This window comes from Drosophila ananassae, chromosome 2L, assembly GCF_017639315.1.
Source record: "Drosophila ananassae strain 14024-0371.13 chromosome 2L, ASM1763931v2, whole genome shotgun sequence".
Classification (NCBI taxonomy): domain Eukaryota; kingdom Metazoa; phylum Arthropoda; class Insecta; order Diptera; family Drosophilidae; genus Drosophila; species Drosophila ananassae.
In genome coordinates this window covers 17,480,662-17,496,947 of record NC_057927.1, presented here as the reverse complement: position 1 = coordinate 17,496,947, position 16,286 = coordinate 17,480,662, and the positions used below count along the sequence as shown (strand labels likewise).

The 16,286-nt window shown below is 45.1% G+C and overlaps 2 protein-coding genes across 4 annotated transcripts in view; one reads left to right on the top strand and one right to left on the bottom strand.

Annotated features, from left to right (window-relative positions):
• The first annotated feature begins 1,180 nt into the window (after positions 1-1,180).
• Positions 1,181-8,844, top strand: LOC6499228 (allatostatin-A receptor). 2 transcript variants are annotated; one of them, XM_044715317.1, is made up of 4 exons: positions 1,181-2,586; positions 4,978-5,259; positions 5,320-5,478; positions 7,526-7,638. In XM_044715317.1, the coding sequence occupies exons 1-4, from the start codon at positions 2,044-2,046 to the stop codon at positions 7,601-7,603; spliced, it is 1,062 nt and encodes a 353-aa protein (XP_044571252.1). In that variant the 5' UTR covers positions 1,181-2,043; the 3' UTR covers positions 7,604-7,638. The 2 variants fall into 2 exon arrangements, with proteins under 2 accessions (XP_044571252.1, XP_001955066.1); XM_001955030.4 differs by lacking the exon at positions 7,526-7,638 and adding an exon at positions 8,458-8,844 and having other exon boundaries at positions 1,184-2,586.
• Positions 8,845-12,296: 3,452 nt separating this feature from the next.
• Positions 12,297-16,286, bottom strand: part of LOC6501358 — a 38,785-nt gene continuing 34,795 nt past the window's right edge. For both annotated transcript variants that reach the window (XM_001955029.4, XM_032452522.2), the window contains exons 28-29: positions 14,368-14,636; positions 12,297-13,464 (exon numbers count right to left, since the gene is read on the bottom strand). In XM_001955029.4, coding sequence (XP_001955065.3) covers positions 13,072-13,464; positions 14,368-14,636 — 662 coding nt within the window. In that variant the 3' untranslated portion in view covers positions 12,297-13,071. The remainder of the gene's footprint in view (positions 13,465-14,367; positions 14,637-16,286) is intronic.

Genomic DNA, 16,286 nt, shown 5'->3' with positions numbered 1-16,286 from the left:
CTTCGCTTCGAAAGCCATTTTAATAGGCTATGAACTTGCATTAAGAATTAAAGACTTCATTAAATCCGGAATGCTTCGCGTTAAATAAACATAATTCCGGCAGGGCTTTTTGCTTTTTACCGTCTTCGTTTATTTTTGTTCGGAAGCTGGCATTTTTGTTGTTGTTCATGGCGGTTAATTCGCTTTTAATCTCATCAGGATGTCGACGTCCTCGTCAGGCGGGCAGTGAGCCATGGCCCACATCAGGACGCCGGGACATCAGCCGGAACAAATGTCGAGAGACAGCCCGCCGCAGATTTGATGGGCCACAGCTGCTGCTGCTGCCGCTGCTGTTGCTGTTGCCGGCGACGCCAGCGTTGACATCGCTGCCACAGCGCCGCATTGGGGTCTGCAGGTGACAGGTGAGTGTATTGCTACGACTGCGTCGGCAGCGGCAATAAAAAACATGTAAATGGGGCCTTTGGCTAGGCCAAGACTCTGGAAATCCTCCTAAAACTGCCGGCTGCGGTTACATAACGTTCTGACACAGGCCGTCAAAAGGTGTGAATGATGTTATGCCAGTCGGTCTCTCATGGGCCGTACCACCTCTCTGGCCGAAAACCACCAGCCGCCCATTTCCACCCACATCCGCAAGCGAGCGATAAGAGCCGACGGGCGGCGGGCAATTGCTTTTTGGGGGCGTGTGCACATGGGCGCGTGCCGGTTTGCTTTTTGTTTGCTTTTTTTCTCCCGCCGACTGGCAGTTAATCAGAGAAATTAAGCAAAGTACTAAAGCTGGACGGGCAGAGGAGCCGGCTGTGACGCCGACGCGGGCGCCGGCGCTGCCGGCAGTGGCAAGGACATCCAGCTGTGCAGCACAATGGCTGTGGATGCCAGCGGGAGGAAACCCAGAACCCAGCACCAGTAGTGATTGCCCGACAATTGCTGTTTGGATGTTGCTCCAGTTGCTGCCCCTTCTCGGGAGCAAACGCAAACATTCCAACCAGAGGCGACAACTTGACGATGAGGAGGCGGAACAATGTCGGCGGCGGCCACCCCGTGCTCCACTCTCACGCACCGAGCAACCGCCGGCGCCCGTTGTTGTTATTGTAGTTGCCATTGTTGCTATTATTCTTGGTGGGAAGGCTGGCGTCGCTGCCGTGCCTCTGGCGCTGGCGCTAGCGTATCTGCTGGTTCTGCTTCTGCTTCTGCCAGCGGCATCGACATAGTCATCTGCGAGCTCAGCCAGCAATCAGTTGGGCGCTGGAATCGAACGTGTGCAGTTTGGATTTTTCGATTTGGCCAAAAACCAAATAGAAACAAGAGCGAAAGACTAGTCCTAAACAAGAAGGCTACCAGCAAGTTAAGCTACAAGACCAGTTGCTAAAACAAAAGTCATTATAATTGTGCCCCACAAAAAATTCCGAAAAACAACAACATAAAAATGTTGCCATCCGTTTGCAAATAAAAACTGAGAAACGTAAACAGAACCGAAGCAAAACCGAGCCAAGCGAAAGGAAGACATCATATTGAATTTATGGTGTAGGTGCAGCGACATGTCCTCAAGGATTGGGGGATTCCAATAACGGCATATCGGTATAACGGTAGAACGGTGTATCAGTGTGTACGTGTGTGTCCGTGTAGAGTGTCCTTGTTCGAAGGGTGTGACACGAAACAGTTTGGTTGCGTCGGCGCCGACACCGATTTGCACGTGCCTTTCGTTTTGGTTTCCTTTCCTTTCCCACGTCCTCACAGAGTGTCCTTTTATTATTGTCTTACCTGGCCACAATTACCGTTATCGCTTGCCCCCTGTTCGATGGATGCGGAGGCCAAATTGCTTTTGCCCCCGCACAGTTCCGGCCAAGTCCATGGAGGCTTCAGCTCCCCGGTGTCGTCGTAATATTGCGCATGATAATTGAATTTTTGTTTCTGGCCGCCGCCATAATTGGAATTTCGTTATTCGAGTTCAATGAACTGTGAGCGGAAAAATTTGAAATCAAATGAAATGTAACCGAAGGAAAAATAACTCTCAACAATAAAAAACAAGCATAAAGTAATAACAAAATGGACAACACAACGCTGGCAACCTCTGAGCTACTGGCCACCATGGCCACCTACGACGACAACTTCACGTCCTTCTTCTCCGAAGAGGAGCGTCAGGCCATCGAGGGCACCCTTATCTGGCTGGTGCCGTTCTTCTTTGGAATTATCGCCTTGACAGGATTCTTCGGCAACCTACTGGTCATCCTGGTGGTGGTCTTCAACAAGAACATGCGCTCCACCACCAACCTGATGATCGTTAACCTGGCGGTGGCCGATCTGCTGTTCGTCATCTTCTGCATTCCCTTCACCGCCACCGACTACGTGACCAAGGTCTGGCCCTTTGGCCTGTTCTGGTGCCGCAGTGTCCAGTACCTGATCGTGGTGACGGCCTTTGCCTCGATCTACACCTTGGTGCTGATGTCCATCGACCGGTTTCTGGCAGTGGTCCATCCCATTCGATCGCGGATGATGCGGACGGAGAACATCACCATGATCGCCATCGTGACCCTTTGGGCGGTCATACTGGTCGTCTCGACACCAGTGGGCTTCGTCAACGACATGGTGGTAAGTGGGCATGGCAGGCGGGGTCAAAAGTGGGCGGTTGAAGGTGGGAGGGCGGTTATCGTTCGGCTGCCTGCTGGGTCTAAATTTGCTGTGAAGAACACGGGCCAGGCAAATTTATTGCTTTCCATCATCGTCACCTCGTTAGATTCCCCGAACTGGCCAAACTGGCCGAACTGGCACGTCAATACTTTCGGGCGGATTCTATAGATAGATAGTCTGCTTCTAGCTCTTGATCGTAATCCAAAGGTGAACTGATCCCTCCGTACCTCCTCCCCAGCTCCTCTTTACTGATCCTGATACAAATCATTTGCCTTCAACGTGCTTCTATTAAAGTTTCTTTGCTTTTTATCTTGTTTTCTGTTTTGTGTTTATATTGAAAATTTTGCTAGATGCGCGGCGCCCGATTTGTTTTTGTTACTAATTTGCTATTTTGAATTCATAAATTTTTAATTATATAGCAGATAGCCAGCGAGAAACACTTGCCAACTGGCGTAGAGATCCGAGCTCCCACCGCTCCCCAATCTTCTGCCCCTGGTTTTGGCCTCTATTCTATTTTGGCCAATTTGAAACTGTTTCTTGGTAAAGTCCACCGTTCAAAGGCACATAAATCATTGCAACTCATAACAAGTGGTCATTATGCGAACTTTGCACTTCCAAACTTCGGGTCTACGGGGCGGATGATAAATGTCTCGGCGGGTCGCGAGTCGTGACCTTGGAAGTGAATTTTAAATACTACTGACTGCTGACCACAGTGCGCATTTCTTTCACGCTACACAGTGAGCTTTTATGATCAAGGCGGAAGGTGCGAAAAACGAGCTAATTGCCGAATAATTGGCGGAATCATTTTTAGACATTCTGGTCAAATAGGCCAGGATCGCTTCACGTCAGTCGGCGGGCGATAATTATTGTCATTAATTACCTGTTTACGGCTTACACTCAGCGTAGACTAATTTTCTCCTTGACGTCACCAAAAGGAGCTTTTGTCATTGGACCAGGCCGAATCCCTCAAAGTACGACATTTACTGGTGTTCTCCTCACCAGGGACTAATTAAATGATGAGCTATTTTATCTGCGAGATGGCCCATTGGTTGCCCATTGGCCCCTTCTTGTTATTGTAATCTAATATTTTATTAAATGGCGTGTCACGCTTCGTTCTTTTTTCGGACTTGTTTTGTTTGCTTTGTTTACGTGGGGGAGAGCCCCGACGGGTCGCATTATTGTTTGCTTATGTGTTTGCTTTGCTTTGTCTAAGGATTAAGCTGGAAAAATATAGGTCCAAATTGAATGCTTTGTTATCACACAGACACACACCCACGTACGCTAAGCTGTGTGCGTGAACAAATACAGAGAAACATACGCGATAAAAAGGCATAATTAAGTCATGTTTGATCAACATGTTAATTAACAGTTTGCTATTAATTATTTCCATATTACATTGCCTGGCACAAGCTCCCGCCCTCCCCCCACACACACAGACACTCAGGTAGTGGGGATTTCGGTTTCAGAGTGCTGGTCTGCCATTATCTTTTTATTAGAAATCGATATCTAATAATCATAAACACATATGTCGGTCCGCGTAACCAGAATAGCAGATATCCAGGTCATGGCATTGATTGACAGCTGTTCGCTGCTCTCGAAAAACTCAGATCTCTGAAGCCCCAAATAAAAACAAGGGGCTATGCATTAAGAACATGTCAAGTCTATTACCTCATTAGATTTGGTTTTCGGCGAAGAAGCTGGTAGTTCAGACTCGGGCAAGGGCGATGATTTGTCTACTACCACGTCGGCCTTGGCCACTTGACGATGCGCAGATCCATCGAACTCAATTTGTGGGGCCAATATCGCGTTCAGTGCAATGAAAACAGTCGAGGGTAATAAACAAACATTTTTGTAAGCATTTTCGGCATTAACGAGAAGATTTTTTAAATACGACTTTCGCAAACGCCTACCGCTGCACCGGACGAAAGAGCGATGGGCGGGCAAGTGCGGCGGAGATTGTAAACAAAATTGTAAACAAAGGCTGCAAAATATTTTTACGATACGCCAGGCCAGTTTATGACTCTCCGTCAGCGTCAGCAGCCTAGTCTCGTCTAGCCAATAGACCAAAAACCCAATCCGAGTCCCGCTCCCTGGTAACCCGCTCCACCACACAAACTCCAACTGAACAATTTGTCAGGCAAATGTCAGCGACAGGGAAACAAAGTGAGATTGCGAGTTGGAACTATTCGGATGACAGTTTAGTTTTATTTACGATGTCTGGCTGTTAACTGTCTGACGTTGCTTTGCTGCCATGCAACTGTCACAACCTACATGACGTATGCGCGATATTCGATTTCCACCTCACACACATCCACCTCCGAGCTAATACATTTCTCCGTCGATTTTCGACAGGTATCGTATGACAACAAGACGAATATCACCTATGTCCTGTGCACCTTCGATGCAGGCAACGAGCTGCTTAGCCCACGCTCCTTCCAGATATCCTTCTTCGTCAGCTCCTACCTGCTGCCGCTGATGATCATCAGTGGGCTGTACGTTCGTATGATAATGCGCCTGTGGCACCAGGGCAGCGGGGTTCGCATGTCCAAGGAGTCGCAGCGAGGTCGCAAGCGGGTCACCCGCCTGGTCGTCGTAGTGGTCATCGCCTTTGCCTCTCTTTGGCTTCCAGTTCAGGTGAGTAATTTCCTATGAAAGTATATTTTTGTAACCAATTTTATCTCCAATTCATCCCAGTTGATTTTACTGCTGAAGGCACTTAATCTGTACCAGGCCGATACCCTGTTCAAAGTCATCCTGCAAATCAGTGCCCAGACCCTGGCCTACAGCAGTTCCTGCATCAATCCGCTTCTCTACGCCTTCCTCTCCGACAATTTCCGGAAGGCCTTCTACAAGGTGAGTGGGTTGGTGGTGGCTTACGAGTGGCCACCTGAAGGGCTCTCCAATGCCTGGAAACCGAGTGCTCGGTCAATATATCGACGATTCGACTGCTGCCAATGTCGGTTGTAACATTTTCAGAGCATTGTTTTCGCCTGAATTTTATTTTTGACCATCTCGTTTTATTTGTCATAATTTTTTGAGGGCTTTCCATGCATCCAGGCCAGTCCATTTTCATATTGATTTATTGAGTGACAAACAGAAAAGCCTCCAAACCAAAACTATACCAGTTTAATGTTTTTTTCCAATATGGAATCCGTCGTGCCAATATAAGCTTCCAAAATACACGCTCATTTCCGCTCAACCGCATTACCATTTTCATTTCTAATGAGATTTTAAATGCGGGAATATTTCCATTTCAAATCAAAAACCTGCAATCCAATTAAATAATTTACGATAATTTCGGATGGAAGGAGAAAAAGCTAAAAAATTGAAAAGAGAAATAGAAAAAATGTCTGAACGTGTTATTCCAATAATTTTCGGGGAGCCGGCGGCCGTTTTAATGAGTTAAGTGCCAAAAACGCGCATACGCCGCGTGGGTCGAGTTCAGTTTGGATTCAATCGCAGCATCGGCATCAAAATTTATATTTACGATATAAATAGGTAAAATTTACACAAAAATTTCATTCCAAGCAGGCCCATCAAATTGGCTCAACGAGATCATCAGCCGACCGTCCATCTCTATTTATATAGCCCGACAACAGGGCATTATCCAATCCATAGACAAATGGCAGCTGCTGTGCATAATGGCACAGGGCTATGTGTATCTTTTTAATCTGCCGGATCTTGATCTGGCTCTGGTTCTGGCTCTGACTCTGGCGAGTTGGCCAAATAAATATTTCCATTATTGAATGTGTATAAAATCGTTTGTCTTGTTGGTTTAATGAAGTGCATTAAAGTGTGCTACGAGGCGTTGTCAGATATTTATAAAATATTTATGAAATATTTAAGCACATGCACTAAAGAGAACTCCGCGCTTAAAGATTTCTATTAATTGGACTGTTTCAGGGCATTTTATTTAAAGATATGCCCAAATTAGCAACGCACTGACACAAAAGGAAAGTGAAGACTTTCAGTTCTTTATTTTGGGCCTTTTTATAGCATTCCATGTAAATACATTGATGGTCGTTGGCATCCGCCGACATTCCGCCCACAAGAATAGAAGGTCTGACTGACGGACGGACGGTTAGTCGCTGGCTGCTCCGGTCGGCTCATTCCAATTCAACTCACTTTCGGGACGCATTAATTCCTTTGGTCAGTGGCCATTTGCATAAACACAAAAAACGTTGCGGCCACTAGACGCAAATCACTGGACAGACACGCCCCCACGCCGACAGCCTCAGCCCAGCCACCGCCCTGGATTGCCCCTCACCCTTCTCCCAGCCAGTTCTTGGGGTGATTTTGCTTTACTTACTTTTAATTACTTTAGGGACAAACAGACACAAACAGCTAAGAAAGCAGCGGTCGGGGCAAGCCCAGAGACATCAGGCATCGATGGCGAAGACGGCGAGTTTTACTTTTCCCGAACAACATTTCCTTTCAATCATTTTGTGGCTTAATTTTAATATTTTAATTTGTTTTGTTGCCGGCTCTGTTGCCGCTGCGGTACGTGAGTTCGCGGTTCGAGGAAAATTTCCTATTTTGTGCAAAGCTTTTGGCACTTTGCATATAAATTGTGTTCCTGGCCAAGGAACCAGCCATGGACTGGTTTGGTCTTGGTTTGCCTTTCGCTAATTGATGTGTTTGTCAAGTCATTAAATTAGATTAATTACGTTAATTAAATTGCCGCGGTGGATGTTTTTCGTATTGTGTTTTTTATGTTTTACCATTTTGTTGTATCTGGAATGTGTTCCAAGGATGTTTATCCATATCCTCTGAAACCAATGTGGTCCTGATTAATAGGCCATCTACCTGACCCTGTCGATTGGTCAAATTTGTCGATTTATTCATTTTTACCTTTTTTCCCTCATCTCGCTTTAATTCCACATCCATTCCATAAACATAGAGCTTACAATCCAAGAGATCTAGCATGTGGACAGGACAACAGGACGTGAGTTCAGAGAAATCCACTAAACATGTATAAGTGTAAGAAATAGCATTTTTTGTTTTTGTTCAACTTAATTTTTAATAATTTCTCTCTTACTGTAGAACAGTTTTGGTACAATTTTACCAAAAATCTTAAATCTTTAAAGACTTTTATTATCGCATGAATTTAATCAGGTTGTCTCCTTGTTTTAAAGAATGATTTACCATTTTCAAAGGAATTCCTATGTATTTTGTTAGTAAATATAATCAAATAATGAGCCACATTCAGACAATGGGAAGGCAAAGCACACCTTGGAGCCCAAAGACCATAAAGCTGTAATTCCTTTCCCCCAGAGCCCGGCTACCCACGGAGTAATGGAGTTCCGAGCTGAGAGCTTCTGTGTTTGCTGCTTGTGATGTTGTTGTTGTTGTCTCCATGACGAGGCACTAATCAACAATTTCAGGCAGTTCAATCAAAGCGCAAATTCATAAATCATTTATATGCAAACTGTCACCCACAATAAGGGGCTGATCCCAGTCCCAGTCCTGATTCCCAATCCCAATCCGGGCTCAGTCGGTTGCCAGGCGACTGGGCTAGGCTCAGTTTGTCTGCCGGCATTTCAACACCTCAAACCACTTTAATAATTGAATATTGAATCAAATCTAATCATTCAAATGCAAAGCGACGGCAACAATCGCAGCCGGAGGCCTTGACAAGGGAATAGCTTTCGCCCCATTTCCCATGTCCCATTCCACCTTGTGCTCTGCATCAAACCCATCATTAATCAAATATTGTGGCCCAAACTGTGAACTCACAGGGCCATCAGTATTCGATGTACTCTTCGCGCCAAATTCTTCCTATTTCCACATATTTCCCGCTCGATCTCAATTTCTTTCATTCTGTTCCGGCAGGCCATTAACTGTTCGTCACGATATCAGAACTACACATCTGATTTGCCGCCTCCACGCAAGACGTCCTGCGCCAGGACCTCCACCACAGGACTCTAAGGATAAATCGAAGGCAGAGGATTGCGATTGACCGATAGGTGACCACAGGAATAGCCTTCATCATCTCCGCTGAATCTCCCTCGGCAGGATCCAGTGCATGTATCTGGACAAAGGACCAAAAAGGACCAATCTTACATCACAGCTGAAGAATGAAGCTTAACCCTTCGAATTTCTAAACTTAAATACTTAATACTTTTGTATATAGCAATTAAATTAAATGTATGTGTATAAATTAAGTGCAACGCGATTCTCTGTACTCGAATCGGAAAATGAGTATTACGACATAAATAAGAGCACAGATTGAAATATATATTACAAACTCCCTCGGCATATTGTTAACCATGTTATTTGTTATTTGTGTGTGTAAATGTATGTATATAGTAAACCCATTAAAGAATTAACAAAAGCCACACCCACAATTTGGCCTGTTTGATTTGCATTGAACGGAGTTAACAAAACAGTCAGCTGTCAGCCTGCGGCTATTGAGGCAATTGGCCAAACTATTGTCAAAATCAAAAATGCATGCAAATGCAGCCGCTGGCATTTAAATGGGCATTTAGTGACGCGTGAAACATGAAATTGAAATACTTGTCGAATATTCGCGCTGCCACCGATATATTGGCGAGATCTGTCTGCTGCATTTGTGCAATCACTCGTACTTTCATTCATTTCCAGAGCCACTTGGGCATTCATTTATTCTAAAGTCCCCCCCTGCGGCCTTCATCATCTCCCCTCCCGGGGGTGGAATGGTGTCCTCTGTCAACCAATTGACAAACTGCTCTGATACCATCCTCAAGTTAACCAGAAATGACTTTTTAATTTTTTTTTAAGGGATTGATTTTAATACTATCCTGTATATTTTAAGACCGAACAAGCTTTTAAATATTGTTTCAAATATTTATCTTTAAGCTGAAAACGAGATACGAGTGTGAATTTTATATTTTTAAATTGTGAAATAGTGTCTTCTGTCAACCGAATGTCAGGCAACCTGGGCATGTCCATAAGCCATTGATTGCAATTGGATTTGGGCATCTTTCTTGTCTTATTTATTTATTGAAAATATGAATAATTAAGTGATTTTAATAAAGAGGGTCGTAAAACTTTGTGAGTTATATTTGTAATCCTTCAGCCTTATTTTAAAGCCCCAAATTGAAATTGAGAGAATGTTTCCATAAATCCAAAATTTCGATAGAATTTTTTGGATTTTTGGGAGCTTGTAATTGCAAATAAGAATATAAAGTGACACCTACATACACTGAATATTACGTTTTTAAAACGATGCTACAGCTAGATTGGGATTATCTTGTCTACAAAAAGTAAAGCAACAGGATAAGGAAAACTGAATACGGACAACAAATATACTATTATTTTTCTCATACTCCGGTATCGTCGTAGTCATTATTGTAAAGGTATCAACTGGGAGGAATGTGCTAATAGTGGTCTTTTAACTTGATTTTTTCTGGCATCTCTAAAGCTTTTGGAAAGAGTCCACCTTGGAGTCAGCTCCAAGAGACTGTGAAGCCCTGACTTTGGCAGGAGGCTCAAGATGTTGATTGTATTTGCGCTCTCCAAGGCTCTGCGCCGGCAATTGGCCAGAATTAATTATGCTGCGTCCACTTTGCGGATCGACACCGAGGATGCCAGTATCGGAGCCATTCCGCTTGCAGGAGCCGTGACTGCCACGCACACTTTTGCATAATTTATTCAATTTTAATAAGCGGCCCCGCTAGCGTCGAGGCGTGGCTTTTTACACCAGGTAACGTAATTAATGCGTATCAGTCGCTGACAGGTTCCTCTTCGACGCGTTGGCAACGTAATCAAAATTTCAAATGAGCCACGCTGAGTGCTCGGAGAAGCCAGAGCCGGCAGAGATGGGCACAAGAAAGACACCTGTCGACTGGGCTTCGTGTTTTCTTGTGAATAAGCCGGGGAAATCAATAGATCGATTCGGCAGGATGCCAAAACAAGCCTAGGAAACAAATGATGCCATAAAAGGGAGTCGCTACTTGTTTGGCTTTTCCGTTCGCATTCCGCATCTGGCCAGGCCAATGGCCGAACAATAACGCTAAAGCTGTTCCTGCTGCTGCGACTGCTGCTGACATTATCATAATAACAATAATCATAACTGTGAGTGTAACAATTGTCGCTGGCAGCCTCCCCTGCCTCCCCTCCTCCCGCCCTATCCGGCTTTAAAGCCATCTGAGTATTAAGAAATTGCTGCTTATCCTGGCATAAAAAAAAGCTAGCTCTGTTGGCAGGGAACCGAATGGAATCAGGACTGTTACACTACTGACCTAGTCCACGAAACCAAGAGAATATTGAAAGGACTCTTCTTTTAAGAGAGCAACCCCAGAAGAGAACACTCCGAATCGTGGTGAGTTTGAAAGTTAACAGCGGAAGAGAACGAAACCCGGAAGCCGTGCTCTGAGCTCAGTGTTTCGCTTCCACTGTTCCCGGCTCAGTGCTCTGGATTCAGAGTCTACCGTTCGCCATTCGGGCTGCGTAGGTCAGGGCAGCAGTTGGCCAACGGGTCGAATACTTGCTGTCGCGGTCCACCTGCGCCCAATCTTCGGCTCCTGGTCCGGTCAATAGTATGCCGCTGGAAGCCTGAGAGGGCGGGGATGGTGGGCGGTGAGGCAGCCACAATCTGTGCTGCCGCCGCTACGGTTGTTTGGCCAAATGAAGCGTAACCAAATGCTGATAGCCGAAATGTTGCAGTTTATGGCCAAGGCATTGGCCAAATTGCCTCTTGGCGTGCGGCATAATGGCGACAATGGGCACATTGTCTTGACACTGAATCAGAGCGCCAGAGTGGGAGAGCCCATCGAGCGAGGCAGGAAGACAAAAAGAGAGAGATAGACACGGGGGCACACCCACCGCGTTTTGCTCGATTGCATAATGCGGTCGCGCCAAAACAGAAAAACAACTTTGAACAGCTTTGCACAGTTCATTTCGGTGTGTGCTGTAACTTCCTTTTTTCCACCGGCTTTTTGTCGTTTCGCGTTGAACCGGCAAATTTCCGGCAAGCTTTGCCTGCACACACAAAGCCCTCCTGCATCCTTTGCCACGCACACAGCTCGAAACTCAAGTTTATCTGTCTATTTTCGTATACAAGCACACGCAGGCGGCAAAAGGCAATGCTCGAATGGATTTCCATACCCTATAGGGGTTATCCTGCAGCCTGAAAGGTCAACTAAAACTCACTTTGAAGCAACAGATCAACTTCTCAATGTGAATATGGATGATCTTCTTATAAATACCTAATTTCCATCCTCCATATTTTCCATATTATATAATTAATCAATTGTAATCCTCAAAATAAATAAATTTTTATTAAAAACTTGGTTCCCATTGTTTACCTTCTAACTACATAAAAATTTTAATATTAAAGCAAAAAACAAAACTACTTTTTATTAAATAAGAAAATAAGAAAAAAGCTTAGCATACTTTTCAGGGCATCTGGTATTCAAGCAATCGCCGAGTAAGTTAAACTTTTTTCGCACACAGGACTTCTTCGATAGTTGAAGGAAGAAGCATTTTGTCAAGTTTAATGCGCTTTGTTGTTAAGATGGCCACGGTACATGTGCCACCAGGTAAAAGCTCAAAAGTTCCAAAAGATTTGCATATATGTAGATCGGCAATCCAAGAACGAATTTCTTGGTTAGTTGGCAAAGAACTTTTATGCATTTTTTTGAATCAAATATTTCGTTAAATTTATAGAAATAAGAACGCACTATGAAGTATATGTTTTAAGTTTGTGATTTTATTCCGCTTAACAATGCGATTAGTATTTTGATTACAATTGGAATAGACAAGTGAGAGGTTAAGGGTTAGGGTTGCTTGCATAATGGAATTTTTAAGTAATTTTGATTAAGAATTAGCCAGCAATTGGTTAAGCCGCATACTAATGCCCACTAGCGTCCTGTGGCCAAGTTTCCTCCTCTCTCGTTTGCCAGGCATAGAGCGTCATAATAAATAAATGATAAACTTTACCAAAAACTGGCAAGAACATAATTTCCGTGCGCGTCCGCTGCCTGTCCTGCCGTGTCCTGTGGGGTTCTTGTCGAAGAGTCTGCGTTGCCGCAGGAATTAATTGCGGGTCGTTCGCTGGTGGCCTCGTTAAACTTTCGTCCAGCTCAGGGATTGCAGGAAGGGGCGAAAGGGGTACATTCGTTTGCAATAATTTAAATATTAGTTACACATAATGTAAAGCATAAATTAATTTTGTATTCGCCAACTATTAAAAAACTTTTGGCCCGCTCGGGCGACCAAAGCGAAGAACTAAAAGTACAAGACGGTGCAGGGGGATAAGGACGACGAAGGATGTCCGGCAGCCTCTTAAACTTTCTCCTCAGCTCTGGGCAATTAGTTATTCACGCTTGCGCTTGTCTTTGGAGCCAGCTTAGCCGCTGCCAAATCCTAATCCGCTGCACATATTTTTTTCTTGGCTGCGAGTTGAATTAAACGTAAGACAAATAGTCGGGCAGGCAGCTCGATGTTGATTACAGGATATCGCTATCACAGGCGTTGCAACATGCTGCCATATACTTGACTCTGCTCGTAGCTGCTGAAGGCCTCCCGGAAACGCTGCCGCTGCTCGCCACTCAATTTCGCATGGAAATCTTGTGCAGCTGTCACGAACAATGCAATTTCGTGTTGACCCAATTTTTGGGGCGTTCCCGGCAATGGGGCCGCCGTTGCCAATGTTGCTGCAGCTGAGTTGGCTGCTCCGATACCGAGCACCAGCGGAAATAGTTTAATCAAATGCAGATTTATGGAGGCGGATAAAAAGATGACGCTGAGACCCCAGACACCTTGCTGCTCCGGCTGGGCGAGGAACGTTGGCAGGGTGCAGATCAGCCAGTCCTGGAGCATCTGCAGGTACGACGAGTCGATGGCCGACCTAAAGACCTTCGGGCGGGGGAAAAAAACAGAAACGTGGTGAAACGGGTTAGTGAGTGCAAGTGAAATGCTTAAATAAACCTGCCTGCCAGGTTGGCAATACGGAAATTAAATTTTATTTTGCTTTGCTCAAAAGGTGCCTCGTCGGCGGGCCGCAAAAGTCAGCAGCGAGAGCGGCAGCGGCATACTTTGTGGCAAAAAGTTGGCTAATGAAATTCCGCAGCCTGGGAATCTCTGCAAATGACAGTGCAAATTGTACCGCTACGGGATCCAGGGATTCTGGGATCCCAGAGATCCGGCCTCTCTCCCACCGGGCGCCCAGCTTGTTTTTATTAATTTCCATGCACGCATCCCATCGCTCCGCACCCACAGGCCAACCTTGAACCTAATGAAAAAATTTTATGGCACCACAGTGGTCGCAGTCGGTGGCGCCTCACATTGACCCACATACTCGTACGAGTGTACCTGCCCCGCTGGACAGGGGCCAAGCTGTAGCCATGAATTCCATTAATTTTCAAGCTGCCAAAAATTCCACAGACGCACACGCACATCCCTAACTTGCCATCAGGATCAGGAAGACGGGATGGTAGGGAGGTAGGTAGATGGGGAGACCTTCGACAGTTGGCAGCTGGCGGCAAGTATTTCACCCTTTCGACTTGTGGCCGTCCTGGCAAACATTAGCGCTGCATTGGCCTCATTCCGTTCCGGTCTCCTGGCACTGGCTGAGACTGAGCACCAGGACCTGGTCCTGAACTCGAACCTGGACTCGTAAAATGAACCCTACCCATGAATCCATTCATATGTGGGTGTCCGGGCTACGCACGAGTAGCAAGAGCTAGATTGGATGCTTGGCTGGATGGCTGGTTGGCTGGAAATGGGTATGGGCATGGGATATCTTTGGCCACTACTCACCTGATATACAATCATGGCAATAACATCGCCGTGCGGTTGATTTATGGCCAGAAACTCCTTTATGACCTTCGTCAATATTTCATTCGGTGGCACTAAATCACGAATAATTTGGCACAGCACTTGTCCATAAATCCAGGCGGCATCTCGAGTCGATGATTTAATACAATGCAAAAGTATATCGACTTTATCGTTTTGCTGTGCTATAATCTCCGGATCGTCTTGGACAATGCCGTTCGACAGCTCTGTGTTCTCCAGCTGCGTGGACGAACCTGCCGAGAGAAAAAGAGGGAAACAAACCCAAAAATATGTAAGTCACTTGGCAACAAATAAAATTGCAAAACCAAAAGGGAGAAAGTGAAACTTTCTAATTAACAAGGCAGCCTTCAAGGCGCATGCCAATGGCCATTATCCACATGCTTGCGGTTCTTTACACGCCAGCCTTGTCACCCTTCTCTCTCTGTCTCTCTCCTGCCTTCCCAGTTATCCCCCAGGACACACACGTACATAAATTTGCATTTAAATTTTATGGATTTTTCGAACCGGGTAGAGCTTGACGCTTTTGGAGCCCCAGCAATTCTGTTTCGAAAACTTTCTCTCATGGCCATCACATTGAAAACTTAACAAAAAAGTCAGAGATGGAGCGGAAGGGGAAGCGTTGAGCGCTGAGCGGGTTCCAAGGTCGACCACAGCCATAGATTAGAGTTGTTCGATTAAACCCGGAACCGGAACGGGGAAGGTCACCAAACAAATGTGCGTACCTTCGGTCAGGTGAAAAATGATGGCGGTCCAAGGAGACCACCGAAAAAGGCGGCGGCTGTGTGAGTGAGCGCCACGGCTGCTTAGTGAGGTTTAGCGGCATCGAATTATATACAATGGCAGTGCTGCCTCCCGGCTTACCACCACCCATTACAAAATCCCCCACCCCAACTCTGCCTTGAATCAAACCAGCTCAGACGATTTTTGGCCGCGCCAACTTTGGCTTTGGCCTTTGTTTTGAAGCTTAACATTGTTGGTCGTGGCTATTGGCCTGCGGGCAGTTTGTTTGGCTGGGTGTTGCCTATTTCGGAATTGTTGTTGCGGGCTTTGAATTGGAATGAAGTATGGCCAAGTGACCGAAGGATCATAATGGTAGCATGGGTAGAAAAAGACAGTACAGGCCACAATTATGCGCGCCACAAAAACAGTTCAAAAAAAAAAGATAGCAATACTACCATTGTACGGAGCGGAAGTTCATGTACCCTTGCAGTCACAGAGCAGCTTATACCACAATATACAAATATAAAATAGGTATTCCACTCAAAAGTCAGATGAAAGTTTGTCCAGATATAGCCATCGCTGGGCCATATTGTCCTTCTCCATAGCTATTACCATTTTTTAAGGGGATCCCCCAGAAAATTTTACAAAAAAAACTAAAAAATATTTTGTTGTTAGATTTTGATGCAGATTAATGGAGAATCAATCCACAAATCGTTTAAGCTATTCCGCTCAAGAATCAGATGGAAAATTGTCAAGATATGGCCAGCACTGAGGATATATTTTCCATCCCCATGGCCATTACCATTTTTGAAGGGGATCCCCCAGAAAATTTTACAAAAAAACTAAAAAATATTTTGTTCCAAGATTTTGATGCAGATTGGTGGAGAATCAATCCACAAATCGTTTAAGGTATTCCGCTCAAGAATCAGATGGAAATTGGCCAAGATATAGCCATCGCTGGGGGCCATTTTGTCCCTCTCCATAGCTGTTACCATTTTTTAAGGGGATCCCCCAGAAAATTTTACAAAAAAACTAAAAAATATTTTGTTGTTAGATTTTGATGCAGATTAATGGAGAATCAATCCACAAATCGTTTAAGGTATTCCGCTCAAGAATCAGATGAAAAATGGCCAAAATATAGCCATAGTGTGATCAACAATTAT